At 39.7% G+C, this 25,209-nt stretch overlaps 1 protein-coding gene across 1 annotated transcript; it reads left to right on the plus strand.

Moving 5' to 3' along the window:
• Positions 1–1,984: 1,984 nt before the first annotated feature.
• Positions 1,985–23,404, plus strand: ism2a (isthmin 2a). The gene is made up of 6 exons (XM_026306331.2): positions 1,985–2,500; positions 11,816–12,064; positions 17,668–17,953; positions 19,577–19,708; positions 20,547–20,615; positions 22,048–23,404. The coding sequence occupies exons 1-6, from the start codon at positions 2,369–2,371 to the stop codon at positions 22,563–22,565; spliced, it is 1,386 nt and encodes a 461-aa protein (XP_026162116.1). The 5' UTR covers positions 1,985–2,368; the 3' UTR covers positions 22,566–23,404.
• The last annotated feature ends 1,805 nt before the right edge of the window (positions 23,405–25,209 follow it).

Consider the following 25,209-nt stretch of genomic DNA (forward strand, 5'->3'; position numbering starts at 1 on the left):
AAACCTGAGAAATATGGGAGCAATTACTTGGAGGCCACATGGACTGACTATATGGTGAAGTCTTCTGAATGTATACACAGACTGTAGTCAAACTCAGAAGCTGCAACACTTTCATATACCACGCACAGAACACATAGGAAAATATTGACACTTATCATATTTGTATCCCTAGTGCCGTATGCATTTGCATGTGCTTGCCATTCTCATCTCTGGATGTACGCAAAGTTTTTTAGTGTTGTATAGAAAAAGTTTATTATATTATTCTTGGAAACATTGATAAGCAATCATGATTAGCACTGGTTTACAACACTTATGCAGTAGTCAAGAACTCTCTTGACTCTGTTAATTACTCTGCAAGTCCACAACAAAATGACACAAATAAATAGCATGGTGTGAAACTGAAACTGTAATGAAATGTAATTGTTTGTGTTAATTGTGACATTTGGGTATATTGGGTATATTTCTTCACAGCAGTTTCTATATTTGGATATTTCAGTTACAACAAGATAATGCCTGTGGAGGGCAGCAAAACAGCAAATAATAAAAAGGTATAGTAAATATAGTCCGAATTTTTACCTTAGCAAGCATTAGTAGAACATGTGTGCATGTATGTTACCCTGTCTGGCATCAAATGTCATGTCACAAGTGATGAAACTCATCACAATGAGTAAACCGTCAAAAGCAGTGTAAAAATCTGTATTTGAGAAACACATACACACGTGCTCGCAGTCAAAAAAGGAAGTGAGGAGGAACTTTAATTTGAAAAAGAAACAGCCTGAACATCTGGAAGCTCTTTCACCCCTTGACCCCATCCCCCGCTCCATTCCTCCTCCTCCCTCCATCTCACTCTAGGTCTTCTAGACCTGTGTCTGGAAGGAGTTAAGCACCAGCATCCATGTGATGTCTGGATGTAGGCATGCAAGAGAACACACACAGAGGCCAGGCAGTCAGGGAATAGTATGGAAAAGATATGTATCAATTTTAGACTGCTGTTTTGCCAAACCTTATGTTTTGTTAACAGTGTGCACAATACTAAACGTATCTATTCATTTTGTTTGTTTCATTAAAACATGCTATGTTTATCATTGAGCACAACAGCATTTTATAGGACCGCTGACATGCATAAGGTAAAAAAGGGGAGGGATTGTTGATTGTGTTAAGGGAATTTAACACGTGTTATTTTTATCATTTATAAATATTTAACTTCAAAGGAGAACAGAGACTGTATTGTGAAGATTTAACGATGAGGAATGGTAATGTAGGGCTGAGAATGGTCACTCCTCTTCTTATCTGTAGAGCAAATGCAACTGCATTTGGGCTTATGTTCATTAGCCAGGTGATTCCTCGTCATGTCAAGCCATATTGTATGCCATACAATATTGTGAGCCATGCAACTCAGGCCAAAACAGAAGTTTGTGGTGTTCTTTTATAACCTTGCCTTTGCAGTTAGCCTGACCTTTGTTACAGCCATCACAGGTACATTAACTTGTATTTTATTAATATATTTTTGTTTGTTAAACAGCAAATATATTCTTTTTTCTTAAATTATTATCTATGATTCATGTTAATATATGTAATAAACTACGTATTTTCTTTATGAATCTAGGCTAGATGCTTTTGTGATTGAACCTAGATGTCGTGATGATTCAGTGAGCCCACTTGTTTTTGTTTAATAAACATTTTGTCCGTGATGGACTGGTGACCTGTCCAGGGTGTACCCCTGCCTTTCACCCAAAGAGAGCTGGGATAGGCTCCAGCAGATCCCCGTGACCCTGGATGGGAATAAGTGGGTGTAGAAAATGAATGGATGGATTGATTTTGTACTAGCCTAAACTACATGCTGTATTGCTGAAATTACTGTTGATTCAACTACATTTTGTTTTTCTAGTTTAGCCTCTATGCTGCCCTCCATGTGTCACCCGGGGCACAGCGGAGGGTTGCTCCCTTTAAGCCAGTGCTAGAAGCTGTAGGGTAACCAGAAGACCCGATGGACTCAATTGCACTTCTGCAGAGGAGGACCTTCGACCTGTGTGGACGTGATTCTCTCCGCTCAGTGGCTTGGAAATTGCAGAGGACTATCGAAGTCTCGTTTCACCTCTGCCTCTCGGTTTAAGGATTGTATCCTACGTAAATACATATTATTATCAGAGAACGCACACCAGGGATTGTTAGGGGAGCAGGCGATAGGACAGAGACGGGTAGCGCTCAGGAGCGCAAGGAAAAGACGCACACGTGTGTTGCTGTGCGTTTTATTTTCTACTCCGCTCGCTGAAATGGTCTGAATCCTCTTCTTACAGCCGAGGACCCAGGCTGAAGGATTCTGTATCCTGTCGCTTTGAGAAAAGATCGTCACAGAGTTGTGGAAATAATGCAACGGGCAGAATTGTCGCATCTCTGGCTACTGACTGTTACTGTGGTGTCGGTGTCAATCACCGGCTTTCCCACAAACTTCCAGAGGACTTCAGTCAGAGACAGGAACAGTTCAGCGCCTCACACAGAGGTAAACTATAAACTACTTCTACCCTCCATTCTCTGTACATTATAGAGGTTTCGGGTACTGCAGTATCTCAGGGTTCCTTTTTCAATTATGGGCAAGGGCATTATTCAAAATTTAAAAAAAATCAAAAAATGTGTTCCAAATAATGTCTTCAGCGGATAATCGTTGATGTTCACTATATCAGAATTAAGTTTAACCTAAGACTGAGCCTCACGAGCTTTTAATAAGTAGTAATCGAAGTGTGGACACTTGTATGGTGTGATGTGACCTTTGTCACTTCACAGTCTTAAACTATCTAACAAACTTTGATGGATGTGGGCTTAATTTTTAAACTCTCTAAACTAAAATAAAACTGTCCTGAGACCACTTAACTGTAACCTTTCCTGAGCTGGGTTATACTAAAACCAGCCACATCTCATATTTGGTATCCCCTGATACACTCACACTCATCTGTCTCTGACTTTCTTTGGGAATGTTAATCAATGATTCACTGCAGGCTAAAGGCAACCACGCAATATTTTTTCCTCCTTCTTTTGGCATTCCCTTTCTTGATCACATTTAGATTTCCACAATGCGTAGGGCACAGCTGCTGCTGCTGTAGTTTGTCTAACCACTGAATATATTAGAATACCACATGATTAATTAATGTTGTCCAACTAATAAAAATAAACATCAAAAATATGTTTCAGTGTTTCAAGAAAATTATGGCGTTCAACTGGTATTGAGTCCTATGGGCCTAATACAAATATATATTACTCAGCTTAAATTTTCTGACCATATAACATATTGCCAAAACTTCACATAAATGCAATTCGCTGCTAGATGTACAATAGTTAATCACAATAGGTAGCTAACATGTTAGCAACTAAGCATGTTAGCAGACTTTTGAGGACATTGTGGAAGGTGTAGATTTTAGTGTTATGGAGTTCTGCCCCACTTTGGCCAAAAAAATGTAGATTGTAGCTTTAACTTGTGAAAATCAGTACATATCTATCTCACATGAAAGTAAATCATGCCCATAAAAGGTGCTGTACTTTGTGAGGACATTTAATCTTAAAAATAACTGGAAACTACCTTGACTTCTGAGCTTTACAAAACAACCTCTAACTCCAAGCAGGAAGCATCAGATAGTTGACTCACTGACAGGCCTGAATTTATTTTGCCATCAGAAAAATAACATCTTAGTCTTTTACGGAAGTTTAGCCCTCTCCATTATTGAGTTTGCATTAAATCACTTCCTGTTGATATTCTGCCATTATCCTGCCTGTGAGGGAAGGGCAATTAGGTCTTGCACAGATGCAGCCTTTAAGGTTCATTTTACATTTTGACATCATAAATCACTTTGACTTTGGCCATTTAACTTCTCAGGATACATGAACAGCAGCTAAAGCTCCCCAATGGCCTACTGCATTGTGTGAGCAGCTGCCTCCAGGGATCTACTGTGGATGTGAAGATGTACAGTACACTGCTTCCATAACAGAGGACCTGAACTGTAGTGGCTGATGTGACAACTGCTAAAACTAATTGATCAGTTTTACTTCATTTAGTGATGTGAAGTGCTCATAATGCCACTCTGCATCCAGTCATCAGGTGCAAACCTGCTTGGGCATACTCAGTCATCTGAATGTTATAGACATTTGACAGGGAGTGTGGTTTTACACTGTTGGTGAAGAGGTGAAAGAACATTTTAATCCATATACAGCTGTTGGCTAAAATGTGTTTCCCTTGTTTCTTTATTTAAAGTACCATGTGCTTTCTTTGGCTCCTCATTAGTGAAGCTATAAGATGCTACATTTGTCAATAAAAACAATATATTCTAAAATAGGATAATATACATAATGTATATATACAAATATACGTGTGGCTAGGGCGTTGTGTATACTTCCCAGATTTACTTGGATATCCTTTCATCTGTATTTTTATTTGAATTTGTCACATTTTCATATGAATCTTCTTGTGCATGTGCAAAGAATGATTGTCCTCTACATGCAGCAAAGTTGGAAGTAAAAGGATGAAAAAATATAGGGAGGAGGTGCATGTAATCTATAGCCTCACATTTTGGTAAACAGTAGGGTTTCTTTTTGACGTGCTAGGTGCAGGGCCTAAAAGCTCAGTATACTTTAAATACACGTTAAATAAATAAAAGGTTGTACAACACATTATCGGACCATGTTTAAAGGCAAAGGTGCTTATTCCTGTCCTGAATAGTGACACTCAAAACCTGCTGTCACATCCTCGTACTGGCTCAGTTACAAGGTCTCCTCAGTCGATCTCCAACAACTCTGTCTTTTTCATGTCTTAGTGTCAGCATGATGAATTGTACAAATGGAGATAACAGCACACACTATCGGACAGTCTCTATAAAACCCATCCTTGATGTTACACTTAGTTGCACACACAAAAAGTGACAGGTGTAGTAGGAAAAATGAAATAAAACTGGTTGACAGACCATTTCCGTCGAAGTTCAGTCAAACTGATGTATAAAGTGGGTGAGAATTTTACCATCAGTTTTAGAAAAAAAACAAACGACTGACATTTGATAATCTGAGGTTGGCGTGAAAACTGTCTGAAAGCTGACTGTGGTTGAACCATACAAGTTGAATAACACCATGCTTGCACAAAAACTGTTTACAAGCGCCTGACTGTTCATATACACTTCTGTTTTAATCATACCAGCTATACCAATGTAAATGTGGCAAGAGATTTATATTTACAGTCCATTTTTTCCTTTATTTTAACTACACTTAGTACTGTACCTGAAGACATCTTGTAGATTCATGTGAACAGTGAATGGCGACAGTTGTATATGGCGAGCTTCATGAAGTGTGTTTTCATGGATGCTCTGTACAGTCTGATACTGAATGTACACCAGGTTCATCTAGGTTCAGGATTAAGGTTAAAATGTTTAGCTAGGAGTTAGGGTTTTAGTTGTGAAGGTATAGGTTAGGGTAAGGCCGTAGGAACACATTATGTCAATAAGTGTCCTCATAACTATAGAAAGACAGGACTGTGTGTGTGTGTGCGCGCGTGTGTGTGTGTGTGTGTGTCTGTGTGCATGCACAGGTGTGCATGTACATAAGTATGTACTTCCCGACCATTAAAACAGTACATTCTATATAGTATGTAGGTAGTAGTAGTATGAATAGGTACAGTGGGTACGGAAAGTATTCAGACCCCTTTAAATTTTTCACTCTTTGTGTCATTGCAGCCATTTGCCAAAATCAAGAAAGTTCATTTTATTTCTCATTAATGTACACTCAGCACCCCATCTTGACAGAAAAAAACAGAAATGTAGACATTTTTGCAAATTTATTAAAAAAGAAAAACTGAAATATCACATGGTCATAAGTATTCAGACCCTTTGCAGTGACACTCATATTTAACTCACATGCTGTCCATTTCTTCTGATCCTCCTTGAGATGGTTCTGCTCCTTCATTGGAGTCCAGCTGTGTTTAATTAAACTGATTGGACTTGATTAGGAAAGGCACACACCTGTCTATATAAGACCTTACAGCTCACAGTGCATGTCAGAGCAAATGAGAATCATGAAGTCGAAGGAACTGCCCAAGGAGCTCAGAGACAGAATTGTGGCAAGGCACAGATCTGGCCAAGGTTACAAAAGAATTTCTGCAGCACTCAAGGTTCCTAAGAGCACAGTGGCCTCCATAATCCTCAAATGGAAAAAGTTTGGGACGACCAGAACTCTTCCTAGACCTGGCCGTCCAGCCAAACTGAGTAATCGTGGGAGAAGAGCCTTGATGAGAGAGGTAAAGAAGAACCCAAAGATCACTGTGGCTGAGCTCCAGAGATGCAGTAGGGAGATGGGAGAAAGTTCCACAAAGTCAACTATCACTGCAGCCCTCCACCAGTCGGGGCTTTATGGCAGAGTGGCCCGATGGAAGCCTCTCCTCAGTGCAAGACACATGAAAGCCTGCATAGAGTTTGCCAAAAAACACATAAAGGACTCCTAGAATATGAGAAATAAGATTCTCTGGTCTGATGAGACCAAGATTGAACTTTTTGGCGTTAATTCTAAGCGGTATGTGTGGAGAAAACCAGGCACTGCTCATCACCTGCCCAATACAATCCCTACAGTGAAACATGGTGGTGGGAGCATCATGTTGTGGGGGTGTTTTTCAGCTGCAGGGACAGGACGACTGGTTGCAATTGAAGGAAAGATGAATGCGGCCAAGTACAGAGATATCCTGGAAGAAAACCTCTTCGAGTGCTCAGGACCTAAGACTGGGCCGAAGGTTCACCTTTCAACAGGACAATGACCCTAAGCACACAGCTAAAATAACAAAGGAGTGGCTTCGGAACAACTCTGTGACCGTTCTTGACTGGCCCAGCCAGAGCCCTGACCTAAACCCAATTGAGCATCTCTGGAGAGACCTGAAAATGGCTGTCCACCAACGTTCACCATCCAACCTGACAGAACTGGAGAGGATCTGCAAGGAAGAATGGCAGAGGATCCCCAAATCCAGGTGTGAAAAACTTGTTGCATCATTCCCAAGAAGACTCATGGCTGTACTAGCTCAAAAGGGTGCTTCTACTCAATACTGAGCACAGGGTCTGAATACTTATGACCATGTGATATTTCAGTTTTTCTTTTTTAATAAATTTGCAAAAATTTCCACATTTCTGGTTTTTTCTGTCAAGATGGGGTGCTGAGTGTACATTAATGAGAAATAAAATGAACTTTTTTGATTTTGGCAAATGGCTGCAATGACACAAAGAGTGAAAAATTTAAAGGGGTCTGAATACTTTCCGTACCCACTGTACAAGTAGGTACTGTAGTATGAATGGAATTCGGATGTACTATATCTGCCATGTTGATGTTGTCACGTGTCATGCGTTGTCACAACTGCACAAATATTTAAAAGGCCCACTTCACTGCACCGCAATGATTTAATTCCGTTAAATATTTTACTCTTACTAAACTGCTTAACAACGAACATCTCCGTTAAAAACGTTAACTTGCTGATGTACAGCCTTGACGTTAGCTTGATCTGCACAAAAATAATGATTAAACATCTTTTTATAGCCAATTCAGAATATCATGTCATTGATTTACATTGGTTAAACTTTCAATAAATCAGCCATTTATTTAGATTATGTGAAACAAGTGCAACGTTTTTCTCTCAGGTACACTTGAAAAGAACTGCATCAGCACTTGATGCCATTTTCCGGCATATAACGTCTCCTCTCCCATGGCCTTATGGGATAGCAAAGTGTCCATTGTATGCACACTACAAAATTTGAGTGGAAGTGGTAGGTCATCCGGATACTTCTTTCCTACTGTTTTTCACATAGTATTAATTGCAACATACTACTTGCTTTGCATACTGGTTTTCACATACTATATGGTAAGGAAGTTGCAATTTTAGACGCAGCCACTGTGTTTTTATTAAGGTGAGCATTTGGGTTTGTGTTGCTCACATGGAGCCTTAGAGCCAGCCTTGGTCCAAGGTTGCAATATGAACTTGACGTTTTAGACACAAACTGCCACTCTACCTGTCCAATCTCTGGAACAGTAATGTGAACAGAGAAATATTGAATGTGGTTCAGAGGGGGTACATTCACTGAAAAGCCATAAGGGACATGAAGGGGTCTAGGGTAGGGAGGTGCTACTTTTTAAACCAAATAATCCTGAATGGACAGTTATCCCCTCTACTCTCTCCGAGACGGCATGCTGAAGCTAATGCCACATTTCGCAGAGGACATCAATTCTTGAGCCAGTTCAAGTTTAGGTTGTGCATTAAATGTGGAATGGGCTGTGTGGGATGGCTGACTCTAAAATGCCCCACACCCTAGATGAGCTGAAGATGAAACTGTATATTATAATCTTTATATCAGAATGTATGCTTTATGTGCTGACCATGTGTAAGTGCTGGAGTCTTTGCCTCTGTGGGTTTTTAATGAAGAAACATGAGCTAGTGCTTTCACTGCACAAACTTGTGCGTAGCCTAAGAGCTCATATTCACATCTCTAAATACATGTCGTGCTTGTGTTCTACACTCTGCATGCATACATATTATATCCTGTGTCTGACATAAAAAGGATTTTCTAAGTCTCAATACAGAATGAATAGTGTCCCATATGAAATGTGAATCATAAAATAACATAAAATCTCCTTATGTTCTTACCTTAATTTTCTGAAAACACTGGGGGTCCTGATGCAGAATTATTGAGTTGATAAACCATTAGTGTGATCTGCATAAAAGTTCCTGAAATTGACGAGACTGATCATTTTTCAGTAAGAGAATAACTGCTGGTCTTGGTGACCTAGAAAACCATATAGTCCATTAGACTGATGTTACTCACTGGTGTTTAATTTCCCTCACAGATGATATAAGCTGTGTATAGTGACATCCAGAAAGTACACTACCAATGTCAAATGTTTCATTTTACTCAGTGCAGAATAACTGTTAATTAGCTGTAGATGACCTGTACACAATGTAAAGCAAAAAATACTTTCATTTTTCACCAATGAAAGTGGTTGTCAGAATCTGTCACGTTTGGTGCGTTAATAAATGATTTCAGACCCGGATTTTGGAAATAACAGTGCAGCGGATCTTTATTGTAACAGTAAATGGTGTCTTCATAGAGTCAATAAGTCTGTTCAGAATACTATCACCACTCCTCTAGAGGACATGTCCCAGATGAGTAAGAGCAGTAACTTCTGATAAACTCGGGTAGGTTGTAAGTCATATGACTTGGAATGCAACACAGGTAATTCCTCAGTGCTGCCAGGGAGAAGGCACACAGATCAGTCTATATTTTCAACACTGCTTGTGAATAGTAAAACATTTTTCTGCAGTATTGTCAAGAAGAAATTCAATACAGGTACGTCTCAATATCACTCGAAAGTCTGATTTTGCAGTTTGGTTTCACAGTGCTCAGATTGAGAGTCATCTCAGTCTATGCTCTTGATTAGAAGAGTCACCAGAGTCACACTGGTTGATTCGTTGATAGGAATGATCACAGGAATGATTAATCCGGAGAAGAATTTAGAATTCAGCAATGGTGGCATTCACACAGAAGTACCCAGGGAGAAGAATGCATGCGTCAAAGATTTCTCCCCCTGGGGTCGCCTCCTGGCAATCTCACCAGTTTTGTCAGAATGCCTGCGGTGAAAGTCTCTAATAAGTTCTGGATCTAAAATAAAAGACTTTGGGATCCATGATCCTTTCTCCAGTCTGAACGCTTCCCAGTCCACCAGATACTGAAAACCATACCCCCGCTTGTGTACATCCAATAACCGGTGGATGGTGAATGCTGGTTGGCCATCCACTACTCATGTCGGAGGGGGGACAAGGTTTGCTCGTCATTACTTGTTTCATATGTGTGATGTGAAACACTGGATAGATTTTGAGGTTTCCAGGAAGTTTGAGTTGTACTGCAGTTGGATTAATAATTCTTTCAGTGGTGAATGGACCAATGAATCTGGGAGACATTTTCCTTGAGTCAGTGCATAATGATATATTTGTAGTAGATAACCAGACTTTCTGACCTGTTGTATATGCCGGGGGTGTCTTCCTGTGATTAGCTACTCTCCGCTCATTCTGTGGTGCGGAGTCTCCATTTCTTGACTAATTCTTTCAACTGACCATGAATTTGAGGGTGAAAACCAGAGGATAAGCTCACTTTGGCTCCCAGTGCCTTTCAGAAGTTATCTTCCCTCTGACATTCTTTTGGCAAATTTTAACTTTCTCTCTCTTTTTCTGCTTTATTCATCCAAGCTCAGAGATGTGAAGGCAGTTCTATGATGTGTGTTTTTGAGGTCTTGACTTCTAAATGCTATCCTGTAAATACAGAAACCAGAAAATCCTAATTCAGAAGAAAACCAGGATCCACCAAAAGGTAACCAGGCCAAATTCACATGTCATTGTAAAATAGGTGGAAAAAGATTTGGATTACTTATTTTTTACCATTCACTCCTGTCTTGCGACTCTCTGTGAAGCAGAGAAGGGCTCAGGAAGAAATAAACCGGATCATCCATTAATGGTTAGGTTTGTTAGTGTTATCTCTGGCTGTCTCTGAACAAGACACTGAATCCCAGTCACCTTCAATAACCAGGTCTTTGTCTGACCTTTGTGTGTGAGTTTTTCCTGTAAGTGAATGTGAGCCATATTGTGCTAAATAAATGCAGTCCGTGCTGCATGTCTTTTGAGGACAGTGTCATTTTATACGAGGGTAATTCCTCCACGCTTATATTTCACTAATATGACATCACCCCAGGGTATAAAATTACATTGTCAGACATATATAAATTCCTCTATTGTGGGCTACTCTATTTCTTAGATTCTCTGTTCCTTAAAAAATGTTGGGGTTTATCACATTTAATCAATATGCACAATGATATGTTTAATCTCAGTGAGAAAATCATATCATTGCAGCAATTGTACTGAAATGAATTAACTTGGTTCTATATACTTGGAACTGCAATGTAAGCAAGGAAGATCAGTAGTTGAGTTTCTTGATTATCATTCAAACATATCACAAGTCACACTTTTTTAGACTTTTGTGAAACAGCAGTTTTCACAAACTGTTCTGTTTTGTTAAAAAACGCTTTTTATATTTCAGGGACTTTTTGAATAGTCCTCTGTCAGGAGTGTGTGTCCTTGTGTGTGCTGGTATATGTTCATTAAGACACTGTTCTACAGCATCACTAGCGGCCAAAAACCCAATATGCCATGTCAGAAATTCCTCCATGCATATATTTCACTAACAATACATGCCCAAAGGTTTGTTACACAGCATCATCTGGAAGGGCACCCCAAGGCACCGTTTGGAAAGGGCAGGTGCTTGAAACAATTATTTGCCAGGTAAATGATTAAGCTATCTATCAGTCATCGGCTAATATTACATTGGCTAAACCAATCAGAGCAATGATGCACATGATGTAGTAACTGTGTGCCAAAGTTTAAACACAACAAATCACTGAGGAGCTGTGGACGCTAATGAGCTACAGCTGCTACCAACCATTATCAGTGAACATGTCAGTTTTCGACTTGTGAGGTAAATATGTGCATAAAATGCATGTTATCAAACACAATCAAAACAATGTTATTACAGACTTTGTTGTTTGAAACGTCTCGCTGTTGTCACTCCCCGGACTGATACTGTGTCCTTACAGGATGCTGATTGGTCCTGACCAGGTACAGGTCTGTGATATTACATATTGCAGAGTCTAACAAGATGGATTTTCAGGAGTTTGTGAACTCAAGCAACTGAGCAGGCTAGAACTTTAACTTGATATTCCACCCAGTATGTCGAATGGTAGATAATATGTCTTTGTCTTCTTCCCCACCCAGGTGATAACAGACTATACACATGGAAAAACCCATCAGACTCTCCAGGAGCTCCAGCAGGAAAACCTGTTGCAGACTTTGCCGTCCGATCTGTCTTCTCCCAAGTCCAGAGAGCTCTGGTCCCAGCACCGTCACCAAGGTGTCCTTCCTCCTCCTCAATCTGAGGAAGACCCTGAGCCCTTTATCCTGGACCTAAGGAACTTCCCGGAGCTAGCCAATGCAAACATGGGCTCCCAGAACCCTAACATTCAGGTAGGCAATGTAGGGAGAGGTCAGGATTTTCTGGACTTGTGATTTGAAGTAGGTTCACGTCACTTTGGCATCACAAGAAAGGTTTTTGTATCATCATGAAGTGCAGGTGTTCGAGATTCTAGGAACGTGGTCTCACATCAGTTCCGGTCTCTTCCACACTATGGATCTCTCTCTTAGTCCACACATCCCATCTCTCTGTACACCTGGTTTGAGTCAGAACAATATCTTAAGTTACCATATGCAACGGGGTCCTTCAATTCATCCATTAACTACACAGGATTTAAGAAATAAAAGAAAACAGGGGGAAAGTGAAAATATAACACCCATGTGAGGCAAATATAAGGTGAAAAGGTCTGTGAAGTCAAACCCTAGAAATTGAGCACAGAGTGCAAAATTTTTTGTTGCAAAGTTACAGAAGAGTTGAACTGTATGAACATGAAATAAGAGAACACATCTAAAAGCCTACAGCCATACACAATGAGGCAACTATAAGGTGTGCCATGATCACACCCTCTCATGATGTAAGAGGGTGTGATCTAATTAGCTCCAAAGTCCCACTGTGGGTGATGAGAAAAGCTATAGTTTTTCAACTATTTTGTCAAAAGGAAAAGTAAAGGACAAAGTCAGATGTCAATTACAAATCATGGAAGCATAAATATCTGTATTCAATTTAACGGCTTTTAAGATGTTTTACTTTTGACTGAAGCATGGGACCAACTGATGAGCACCTGCCTGACCATCCCTTGAGCCATGCTGCTAGCATGACTCAAAACGTGTGTGAGTTATATAAGCATTCATTCCCCTCCCTCAGCCGGAGCTCTCACTCCCTCAGCCTGAGCTCTAGCCACCGCCAGAGAGGGCTAGCCGCTTCTCCAGATGTCTCGCCGGAGCCCAGAGCTGCCTTCTCGCAGCCAGAGTTTCCAGTTCTCCAGCCAGTCTCCAGTCCTGCAGCCAGTGTCTCCAGTGTCATCACTAGACTCTCCTGTCCTGCAGCCTGGATGACGGCATCGCTGCCGCCCAAAGAGCAACAGCATCCCCGCTGAGGTTCTGCCCAGGCTTCCAGAGCCTCAGTGTGCCGACGACAGCATCCCCGCTGACGTCCCCTTCCAGCTGCCTAAATCCATGGCTGGCCATTCACCTCAGTTTCCAGCCAGCCTTTCACCTGAGTATCCAGCTTGCCCTTCATGGGGCAGTCGTGGCCTAATGGATAGGGAGTCAAAACTTGTAACATGAAAATTGCAGGTTTGAGTCTCGGTCTCAGGAATTGTCGTGGCACGGAGTGAATAGCCAGCGCCCTGTCCACTTCCAATACCACGACTGAGGTGAGACCTGTGAGCAAGGCACTGGACCCAACTGCTCCCCGGTCCCCGGCTCCCCACTGGTTGCCCACTGCTCTGGGTGTGTGTTCACGGTCTGTGTGTGTTCACTGCACTGTGTGTGCACTTGTATGGGTCACCATACTTGGCCACATAAGTCACTTTCACTTTCATAGTCTCCGGCAAGGCCTTCATCTCAGTCTTTAGCCAGCCTCTCCCCTGAGTCCTCTACAAGCCTCTTCCCTTAAGTCTCCAGCAAGCCTCCTGTCTCAGTCACCGACCAGCCTCTCACCTGAGTCTCCGGCTAGCCTCTCACCTGAGTTTCCAGCTAGCCCCTCATCTCAGTCTCTGACAAGGCCTTCATCTCAATCTCCGGCTAGCCTCTCACCTGTGTTCCTGGCAAGCCCCTCACCTCAGTCTCCAGCAGACCCTTTGCCTCAGTCTCCAGCCAGCCTATCGCCTCAGTCTCCGTCAAGCCCACCTGAGTCTCCGGCAGGCCCCGCTGAACCTCCTCTCCCGGTTCCGGGCCCTCAGTGCGTCGACGGCAGCGTCCCTGCTGAGGTTCCGGTCCGGTGGGGACATCTCCGCAGCCGAAGTTCCTGATCGCCAGAGGGGTCTTCCTCCAGAGCGATCCTGGACCCCTGCTTTCTCAAGGGGTCTTCCTTCAAAGCAGTCCTGGACCCCAGCACTTCCAAGGGGTCGTCCTCCAGAGCACCCCTAGTTTTCAGCTCTCCTCGGTGGTCATCCTCCACAGCAGTCCCAGACCCCTGCCTTCTCGAGGGGTCTTCCTTCAAAGCGGCCCCGGATCTCAGTCCTCCTGAGGGGTCGTCCGCCGGAATCATCCCAGGTTCCAGTTCGCCTGAGAGGCCATCCTCCTGAGTGGCCCCAGAACTTTATGTGCCTGAGGGGCCGACCTCCAGAGCAACACCAGACTCTCAACTGCTCGAAGGGTTGTCTTCTCAGTCATCCCGCCTTCCGGGGCACTATGGGGGCAGACCTCTGGACTTTGGACTGAAACAAGTACACTGGTTGCAAACGTAAAAAATATATACTGACATGTATATATGTATATAAGTATGTATGAAATACAATCGAATGACATTTTGTATATCATGATATTTTTTCTAGACATGAGCCCACTGATAACTTAATTAAATACTGCAGCGTTTAAAACCGCTTACAAGAAATTATGATCATGATTTCTTGTAAAGTATCTAATAATATGTGAAATATATGTTTTTAATTTTTTATGTAATAAAGCAGATTTGTAGTGCAAGTTCTAGTGTAAGTGCAACTTAAGTGGTGTCATTTAACACAACTTGAAAAGTATACTCAGTATGCTTTTAGAAAATATACAAACATATTCTTTTTTTTTCACTTGGGGAATGAGGAATAATTGGCACAATTGTGTAAGTAGGCTACATGTTGTTTTGGTACCTTCAAAGCTACACAGTATTACTAATACTAATGAGAGAGAGCATGGGCAGCCAAGAATAAGAAACCATGGGCACAAGAGAGAACTCGAGCTATGCTGTCAGGAAAATGAGTGGAGAATAGCATAGATGTCCTGGTGAGTTGGGCTATAGCTGATATTGTTTGGTCTGGTCCAACGGGTAATTCAGTTATGGTCAGAAAAGACAGAGGCATCCCACAAGTAATGGTATTAAGTGTAACAGAAAAACGACAAAAAAAAAAAAAACAATAGAAAACACCAGAAAACTCCAAATAGTAAAACGTGACCACTCAATAATCACTACCAGCAACAATTAGCCAAATTCTACTCCCCCTTCCGCCTACGTCATATCAAGTGGTGCAGTTTTGGGAAAGATGATTCAAACTGCTACTTTTCATTTCTGCCAATTTGTCTTGTAAAATTAACACTTATCCTCTACATGGGTATTTTCAAGGCAGATTAATTATGAATTTTTAATAAATGAAAAGCTGTCATTCCTAAAATGTATTTTAGTGATCTTCAAGAATTCTGCAAAAAGCGTACAAAATACATTAAGTAAACGTGTAATATGACAGAGTATTTTTAAGTGGAACGTTGCACACAGGAAGTACACTGCTTACAAGAGTACACTTTACCACACCCAGGAACACATAAATTGTGTACTTCAAATAAGAATACTGTAATATAGCTAAAGATAAACGTAGACATAGTATTATATTTTAAAACACAATTTAAACTAAAAAAAAAACAAACCATTAACATATTTGTTGGAAAATATAACTAAATATACTTACAAATGTGTTTAAAGTAAAATGAACCTGAAAAAAATGCTAAATTACTAATTAAATATCATTTCAAAATATTTTGCAAAAATTTACTGAATAAGCTTTTTTTGTATCTGTGTACTTTGGAGACTTGCCAAAAATGTACATTTACTATGTTTCAACACATGGACAAATACACTTCGTAAAATGTTTAGCACGTTATATGCTAAAAGTATAATTTAAGTATGAAACAATACATTCATTTTTACTTGGGCTACAATAACAGTAAATAATTTTTTAACAAATTTAAATAATTTTTTAACAATAATTTGTTGAACATGTTTTTGATAGAAGAGAGGCAAATGTAGGGAGAGGATATTAGAAATACCATGAGGCCAAGTCCCCTGACGCTCTCCTTATCCCTCCCTCAAAAGAAAGATTTCAAAAAATGTGCTTATTTTTCACATTTCATTATCTGTTTTAATGTAAGATATATATTTAAAATTTATTTTAAGTCTGTACAGGAAGATGTAAAACCAGAACCTAAACAAAACATAATAGGTTTTCTTGAAAAACTTCAGACTATTGATAATTTAACTACTGTTATCTTGTTTAATCCTTTTATAACCATTTATATGCTGGAACTATTTCTTGCTCTCTGAGTCTTTCCTTACACTGAGGTTGTCAGATGTGGCATATTTGGTAATATTATTCTTTTTCACATACTTACATAGACTACATGTATCAACACTTTATTAGAAGCAATAAATGTATTGATCCTTTCATTTAACTTATAGAAAGAAAACTTAATTGATCAGTGTCCTGTGAAAAGGAATGTAATGAAAAGAAGAACAGATCAAGACGAGGAGGAAGACTACAGAGAGAGCTCTTTACCTTCATGTTCTAGTTTCTGATAGTCACCATCATGATGGAATCTTTGTCTTCGGCTGTTGCTTTATAAACAGTTTCAGTGGGAAACATTAGCGACCTGGGATTTGTCTAGACCTGTGTGTTTGTACATATATATGTGTACGTGTATATGTGTGTGTGTGTGTGTATTCATGCTTGTGTGTGACTGGGTGAGAGGAACGAGGAATGAGTCACACGCAGCTATCAGTTCATCTTTCCATTCCGTTGTATATTTCATCCATTTCTCAGTCCCTTCCTCCACTGTACAATAACTCTCTTTCATAAAGGAGAGAAATCTTTAAATCTGATCTTCAAATAAACAGATGTCTCTTGCACCAGTGACATCACTCCCATCATCATGTCTGAGCTCTTGTACCAACATGTCAAGTTGTTGACTTTTGAAATATAGTTTTTTATTTACTGTAATTGAGATATTTATCATGGAAATTTTAAAAACAACAAACTGATAAGCTCTCGCAGTAGGCAGACATCACTTAATGCAGCTTTAATGCATATAAAGCCAAACATCACTGCTCACTTTTAAATGACCATTAGGGCAGTCTACATCCTTTCTGCTGTCTTCTGTCCTATTCCCTCTCTCCTGTCTCTTCTCTGGGTATGAGTCTTTTGGATGAGGTTGTGGTCAAACAGAAACCCTCACCACAACTATAATTACAATCAGACCAAGAAGTCAGATACTATTGTTACATGATCAGGGTAGAACTGTGTGCTGTTGCCACTGTGACTTTAGCGCAGACTGTGACGAATTACACTGTCTTTTAAGAAGTTCTTTTGTTGATCACTTTATGGAATGTCTGACAAGAGGATTAATACCAAAACAATTCTTCAAGTGTTCCAGGTTCAATACAAAATACTAACTTTATACTATAATAGATGAAGTGCCTTATTTACCCCTAAGATAAATTGCAGTATTGCAGGAGCTACTCTTCAAAATCACAAGAAAATGTCATTTACCATCTGTTACTGAAAGAAAATCATGCAATACATGTTCTTATGAGTACCAATCAAATTTGTACAAATCTGATTAACTGAATCAAAGGCTTTTCGCACTGATCATTCAGTGTCAAAGTGATTGACAATGTCAACCTATTGCACTGTTGTCCTTCAAACAGTATGATAAGTATTTCATAATTCTTACAGGTGACCATTGAAGTGGTGGATGACACCCTGACTGAAATGGAGGTTGAGATGGATCTGGCAAAAGAGGGCCAACGTAATGAGTGGTCAGTATCATCCTCAGAATGGGCCAACAGCCACAAGAAGCTGTTTTGGCCACTGTTCTGGGAGTACCCAGAGCAGACAGAGAATGGATTGGGAAGAGCTAGTCTTGATGAACAGTCTGAGGACTACAACTATGACCCAGATGAGACCATCCTCAGTGGAGTGGAAGGAGAATGGGAGGAACACTGGGAAAAAGACTGGCATGGTGAGGACAACTATAGTGCAAATGTGCCCCAAAAACCAAAACAGTGCAGTTTTACACACAATTCATTTACAGAAAATTGAGGTGTAGAGCGCAACAAAAATCTAAAGTGCATGGTAAAATATATCTGATTTGTCTGTGTCCTTCCATCACATGATATGTCTTTTTCATTCATACTGTACATGTTATTATAGCTATTGTTACTTTGTTCATTTTAAAAGCTGCACCAGGTAGCGTTGCACAGTATGGGCAAAAGTCCAGGCTGAAACTGAATATCAATATTTGTGATTTATGTGAGGTTACATGTTCAGAGTCTTAGAGCATTTGCGTGGCTTTACACCAAATATATGAGACATATACTAAAAGTAACTTGTATAATAAGGACTTCCAAATCAGAGTTAAAAGAGAGGGACTACAGTGTACCCCCACTTTTTTCCTTAGAACATAACTAGTAATTGTTCGCGGAAACCCACGCAATTTCGCGGAAACTTCAAATATCCGCTGCATTTTTTAGGGCTTTTTCCATGGCAATATATAATTTTTTCATGCGTTTTAACGCTAAATGATTAAGAACAATATAATCTACTAATTTATTTACTAATAATGTATTAAACTGAGTTTGAAATGAAATTAAAGTGTTCTGGGAGTTTATTTGGGGGCATATTTAGGGTTTAAACTATATAAATAGGCATTTATAGGCATTTTTTTGACCACATCCAAAATTTGCGGTTTTTCACAATTCGCGGGTGTTCTAGGAATGTAACCCCATGGTTTACTGTATTGGATTTGTATTCATCAGATAGCTGGAAATACAACAGTGGAATACTATCTCTGTGTAAATGACAAGTTCTTTCTAACAAGTGTGCCATAACAATTTCTAAGGCAAGAATATTATATAATATATTATTATATCGTTTCATTAATACATTGTTTCATTAATAGGTAGTGTGGCCTGTGGCCACACACTAACGAACGTTCTTGTCTTCAAACTTTCTTAATTCTTTTGCAGACATTTATATTGGTACTCATACTACCACCGAACTGCCCAGAATGCTTAGCACATCAGATTCAAGAAAACGCAAACACGCATGTTTTCATGTGCTCGTTCAATTATCATACATGACCCAGCTGACAGTATTTTCTGGTCATTAGCACTATTATGACTTTCCTCAAAAGTATACAATATTTATTTAGCAGCAGTCCATTATTAACATGAACAGATCAGTGGGTCTGGACTGAACACACCAGCATGCATTTCTGCAGAGATCAGGGCTGACAGGCTACTGACAGAAAGGAGTCCTTTCACTCTTCACAACTTTTACAAGACATTAGTCACTGTATTTCCCATCAATATGTGATCTGATAATGTTATATTGAAGTGTTATAACAGGAATATCTGCAATACTGTCAGAACTAAGCTTGTAATCTTCTAAACCTGAGGACAGCATTTTGCTAAAAAAACAAAACAAATTTTTAAAAAAAACAGCTGTCTCTAGCTGCAAGAAATCTTTCACTTCGGCTGCTCCGCCCCTTTCTCCTCCCCTCCACCTCTTCAAAGCCATCACTTTGCTTTTGTCCCCTCTGCACTGCCTCCCCTTCATTCATCCTTTCTCCCATATTTTTCAGAGTATGAAGAGGAGTGGAGCAGCTGGGCTACCTGCAGCGTCACATGTGGACATGGCACCCAAAAACGCACCCGTTCCTGTGGCTACGCATGCACCGCAACTGAATCACGCACATGTGACCTGAAGAGCTGTGGTATGAAACAGGCTGTAAAATGCTGATTTGTTAACAGCTATTATACATTTATTTATTATTATATTATAATGATGATGTTTTAATAGAAAATGTAGCATAAACCTTTATCTCACCAGTCACATAAGAATATACTTGCTAATATTTCCAGATCTCACAAGAGGCGAGATAACTCTAAATAGGTGCATGAAGAAGTTATGTTTTTTGCGTTTTGGAAGAGGAAGAGCAAAGATAGATGAGTTTCTAGTTGTTCTCACATATTTAATTTAATGAAGTTCGTGTTCATGTATGCAGATGGGTGGCCTTGTAGATGCATTCATTTTCCCAGCCTCTCAAGTTTAAGGATGGTTTGCCTTTTTGAGTTTTGTATCCTTAATTAATTTTATTAGTAATATCTGTGGCACAAAGAAAGAAATCACGTTAGGCTTTAGGAAATGTTGACACTATTTTCAGAACACCAAATTATTTTTAGATTAATTAGCCTATTGCTGTCCTTGCAGAAAAACTGTCTTCCAGCAGACAGTTTGTCCACTACACAGTTTTTGATTATTTTGATGTTCACCATTTATACTGAAACACAAAAACTACAGAAATATCATTAAATATTTTCTTCTCAAGAATCAGATTTTAAAGCACCCATCACATCTTCCAGTGAAAGATGCCAGCTTAGTGCAGGAGACTAAGGGAGACTGAACTCTTAACACAGATGCACACTTTTTATACTTTGTTCTGTCCATTAATGTGTACATAAAATGCCAGTATTTTTGTAAGTGCAATGCATGTTTGTGAAGTTAAAGTTAAATCACTTTCACATCAAGTTGCTTCTTTCTTTGTCATAAAGACACTGTGATGTCTGTAACCGAGCTGATACCCATCCAGATGACAAACAGCACCGACTCCCTGGACATAAGTACGTATGGAGTGTGTGTGCTCGTGTTCTGTATAGAATATAAAAGTATTCTATTGTATTCTATATTGATGCATGCATCCACAAAATAGTCAAAAGGTTGAAAACTTCATGTTTGGGAGGGGTGTTGAATGAAACATATATATGAAACATATGAAACATTATGTTCCATTTGGGATACAGTGTCAGTCAATTACACTGTGAGCTCTTGGTTTTGATATTAGAAATCTCCTATCACAGCATGCTGAGAGCTGCTCCACTAAGTCTGTCAAAGACACAATGAAACACTAAGACAGCATCCCAGAAATGTTTGAATTGCTTTTTACTTACATTTTATTGGTCTCCTGATGCTATGCAGCAGCCAGAGAATGTGATAGTTCTTTTCACTCTGCAAGCATAAAAAAGGATACTGCAGGAGAAGAGAACATGATACAGCATCAGACATTTTCCATCTCAACGCTACATCCACTATGAAAAGCAAATATGGAGAATAGCTTTTAATTTCACATGTTCATTTCTGAGCCACTCTCATCAGTCATCCTATCATGTTGTAGAATTGAACTGTTGATTTCTTAATCCAGCAAGATCTAAGTGGGGTTCTCTTGCTTCTCGTCTTCTTTTAATCCTTTAACATTCAGATCAAGCATCTGGTAGAGCACATTCTTGTTGAGAAAATTTGTTGAACACAGACAAATGTTTGTTGTTTGCTTCCCATAGAAACAAACTGTGGGGTGTAAAAAAAAAAAAAAATAACAACAGTGATTATTTGTTGTTTTTACTGATTGTTGCTGTTATTGCCCTATGGAGATAAAAAAACACTGCTTTTCTTAGTGGGGATGTTGTAAACATTTATCTCTTGGCATGACTCTATCAGCAGAGTGATAGTGAGAAGTGTGAGATTACAGTGGCTGGAGTGCACTTGCATGAATATGATTGGGTGTTAGGAGTCAGCTGTAAGCTAAACAGCTGGTGAAGCATGAATGTAACAGCTGATGTCAGTTAGCTAATGCAAGGGTAACCTCAGTGCTCAGTCTGAATTCACACTAGACTCCATTCCTGCCAGCTATCCAAACCCAGAGGCAAACATTTCTAATGGATCCCTTCCGTTTTTTTCATTTAAATCAAGCATTTTCAAACTTGCTGAATTAGCTCTGTTACTCTCACATTCCATTTTCAATTATTATAAAATGAAATAATCTATGATTTATTTTTTGTTGAATAACTGACTACATGTACATCTTTCTTTATTACTACAAATCTCTAACAATTGTAAATCAGGTGTGTTCAGTGAATCAGAAGCAGAACCAGGGAGTGTCACACCTATTTTATATGTTTTCATGTCATCAACCAAAAAATTATTTTACAGCAGAAAAATAACTGAAAAATGTTTAGACTTATCATGATAAAACCCTACTTTTTTATTTTCCGAAACCAGATGTGGACAGCTGTGAGAAGTGGCTAAGCTGCAAGAATGACTTCCTCCAAAAGTACCTGCACCAAGTGTTCACAGAGCTACCCAGCTGCCCATGCTCATACCCATCTGAGGCTGTTTACAATTCTGTTAACATCCAGGACCCCAGACTTCGCAAGACTTACCGCTGGAGGGACACAAGTGGACCCAAAGAACGTCTGGACATTTACAAGCCCTCAGCCCGTTTCTGCATCCGCTCAATGCTGTCATATGACAGCACAACGTTAGCAGCCCAGCACTGCTGCTATAATGATCAGATGAGACTGATAACACGAGGAAAAGGAGCAGGAACACCAAATTTAATTAGTACAGAGTTCTCACCAGAACTGCATTACAAGGTGGATGTTTTGCCTTGGATCTTGTGCAAAGGGGACTGGAGTCGGTTTCACTCAGTAAGGCCACCCAATAACGGACTAGACTGTGCAGATAACCCTTCTGAACAAGTATTTCTGTTGGAACTTAAGGAGGCTAGGGAGTATTGACACTGTGGGAGTGTGGACAAGAAGGGATGACAGGATACCAACATGGTAGTTGGTAGTTCAAATTGCCATTTCTCCTGTCTATTGTCTTAATTCTGTATGGTCACAGAAAAACTGAACTGCCATGTTAACACAGTGTTTGTTTGGTTCCATGAATGAAACCCTGCCATGTGAAACTCTTTGGTGCAGCCATAAGATCATAGCCTGGGTAACTCTGTTTTTTAAAAAGAAAGACAAAAATGACATAAGTAATATGAAAATATGAATGCAATATGTGGAGAACAAAAACTGGTGAAGCTTTTTTATACTTATGTGTAGACTATTAACTAATCCCCGCCCATGTTTGTTGCATCTATGGGGATGTGCTGGGATGAACTGTATCTGATGGCATGTGTGCACAGTATATGTGTGTGAGTGTGTGTCTGTGATTGTGCACCTGGTATTACTCATATTATGGGAACCAAAACCTCAGAGCTTGGAACTTAGCCTTCCTCGTGGGGATCAGATGCTGATTCCCACAATCTAAATCACCGAATTTTATATTGATGACTTGGTGTAAGGTTGGTGAAAGTTTAGTGTTAGGTTAAGGTGAGGGTTAGGGTTAGGGTTAGGTAAGTAATGGTTATGGTGTGTGTGTGTGTGTGTGTGTGTGTGTGTGTGCGTGTGCGTATGCGTGTGTGCGGAGGATAAGCTTATTTATTGGACCCCAGAACTATTTTAATCAGAACTAGTGTCCCATGAAAGGAACTTCTATCAAGCTGCTAAATAGGGAATAAAATCAAATGGACTATTGGAGTATAAAAGTTTTATGTTCATGTTTAATAAAGATTTGAGGGACTGTAGAATTGTCTTCCTGGTTTGCATCTTCCATCTCTTGATTTGCTCCAGAATGCATTCTCCTAAAGCAGGAAAATCTACAGCCTGTGACTTGTTAAACATAAATAACATCTGATCACTGTGCGTGGCAAACTGACCAGCCACAAAAACACTTAAATCCCTACATCAGAGTAATTGCTGGTGGGAAACCAATGAGGTACACTATCAAGCCAAGTACATTCCTTTTGTATAAACACAAATGTTTACGAAATAAGAAAACCTTATCAACAAACCTTGAAAGCTGAAACACATAGTCGGTGGACATTTGGGATTTGGGAGAATGTAGAAACCTTTACCATAACCAGCACAGCTAAACTCTTAACCTTACTCTAACCTAAACCCTATTCTAAACTGAACCCTAAAACACAAGTTATTAATATTAATATTACAGGCATTAAGCCTCTATTTCAATATTTTTACATTTTGCAAGTGGCCCTGGTCTGATTAGAAAAAAATCTGATCCAAGTCACTGAGAATTTGGGTTGCTTCAGCAGGTAATGTAAATGTAGGTCTCCACCAGAAACAACTCTGAAGGTGTGAGAACAAAAATACCATAATCATTATATTCTACATTTTATACAGTATCTCTATTGGGTGACATCTTCGTGCAATGGACATGCTTACTGGGGAAGCAAGTAAGTAATCATGTCACTGGTTGATCGGTAAACCTCCAGAAAGTCATTTCTATCCTGTCCAAACAGAACAATCAATGTAAAATAAAACGATACCAATCTTATCTCTATGCCAAATATAAGGCTACTGCAAGCAGGCAGTTAGCCATGGAGATGAACTGAAAGTTCTGATCGTTTCACTCATTTTTAATGATTTTTCTGCGTGGTTTTTAACAGTACTATTTTTGGCAATTTAGGCATGTATATGTGCAGATCTGATCCACTTGCTATCAGCCACAACAGATCTGGTCAGAAAACTGCCAAACACAATATTATATCAACATTAAACCTTCCACTGATGATCCTCACACCATAGAAGGTCAGAAACCAAGTTTTTCCCTTTTAGTCCAAATTGTCCGGCCTGGTCTTCTTATGTTTGTGCAATATCAAACATTACCACACCAATAAAGGCACAGCATACCCCTGTCACTGAGCTTTAGGGGTGGTGTTTGGTGAATTTTGTTACTGTCAGGAACAACCAGGCTATCTGTTCCCCATTGCCCTCAGCCTATCAGCCTTGCTAGGTGAGGCTGATATGCTTATCCAGTAAAGTGAATCAATCTTCTTACCTAAATGTCTGAATAATAGCAAATAATGTATTTCCCAACATTTCAAATGTTTTTTTAACTTTAATGAAAGCTCCCTTTGTGGATTGGGTTATATCTCAATACATTATTGGTCTGAAATAAGGCACAATCCTTTTATTAACATCATGTGTCATAGGTCATGTATAAATAATGATGCCATGCACTTTCCAAATATGACTTCACATACTTTTAGTTCATTGTGCTGTTCTCTGAATGTGTTGGTTTAAATCATTAGCAGAGGTACAGCCCAATAACATGCACCAGTGTTTTCCAGCTCTTTTGAAACTGTTATCTGCACCCTATTAGCTCCAGTGTGTGATGCATCCTTTGGAACAGTGTAACCTAAGGTCACTGTGTTGATTTAAACTCATCCTCATACCCTTTGGTGTTTGTGCTTGTTTGTGCTCAGTTGTCCTGTTGAAGAGCCAAACCACATTGAAATATTTTTTCTGCCTTCCGGCCATTCCATCTAACTCAAACCTTGAGTGTTCTGTAAGAGGAGCTCTGAAAGAA

Source organism: Mastacembelus armatus, chromosome 22 (assembly GCF_900324485.2).
Source record: "Mastacembelus armatus chromosome 22, fMasArm1.2, whole genome shotgun sequence".
Classification (NCBI taxonomy): domain Eukaryota; kingdom Metazoa; phylum Chordata; class Actinopteri; order Synbranchiformes; family Mastacembelidae; genus Mastacembelus; species Mastacembelus armatus.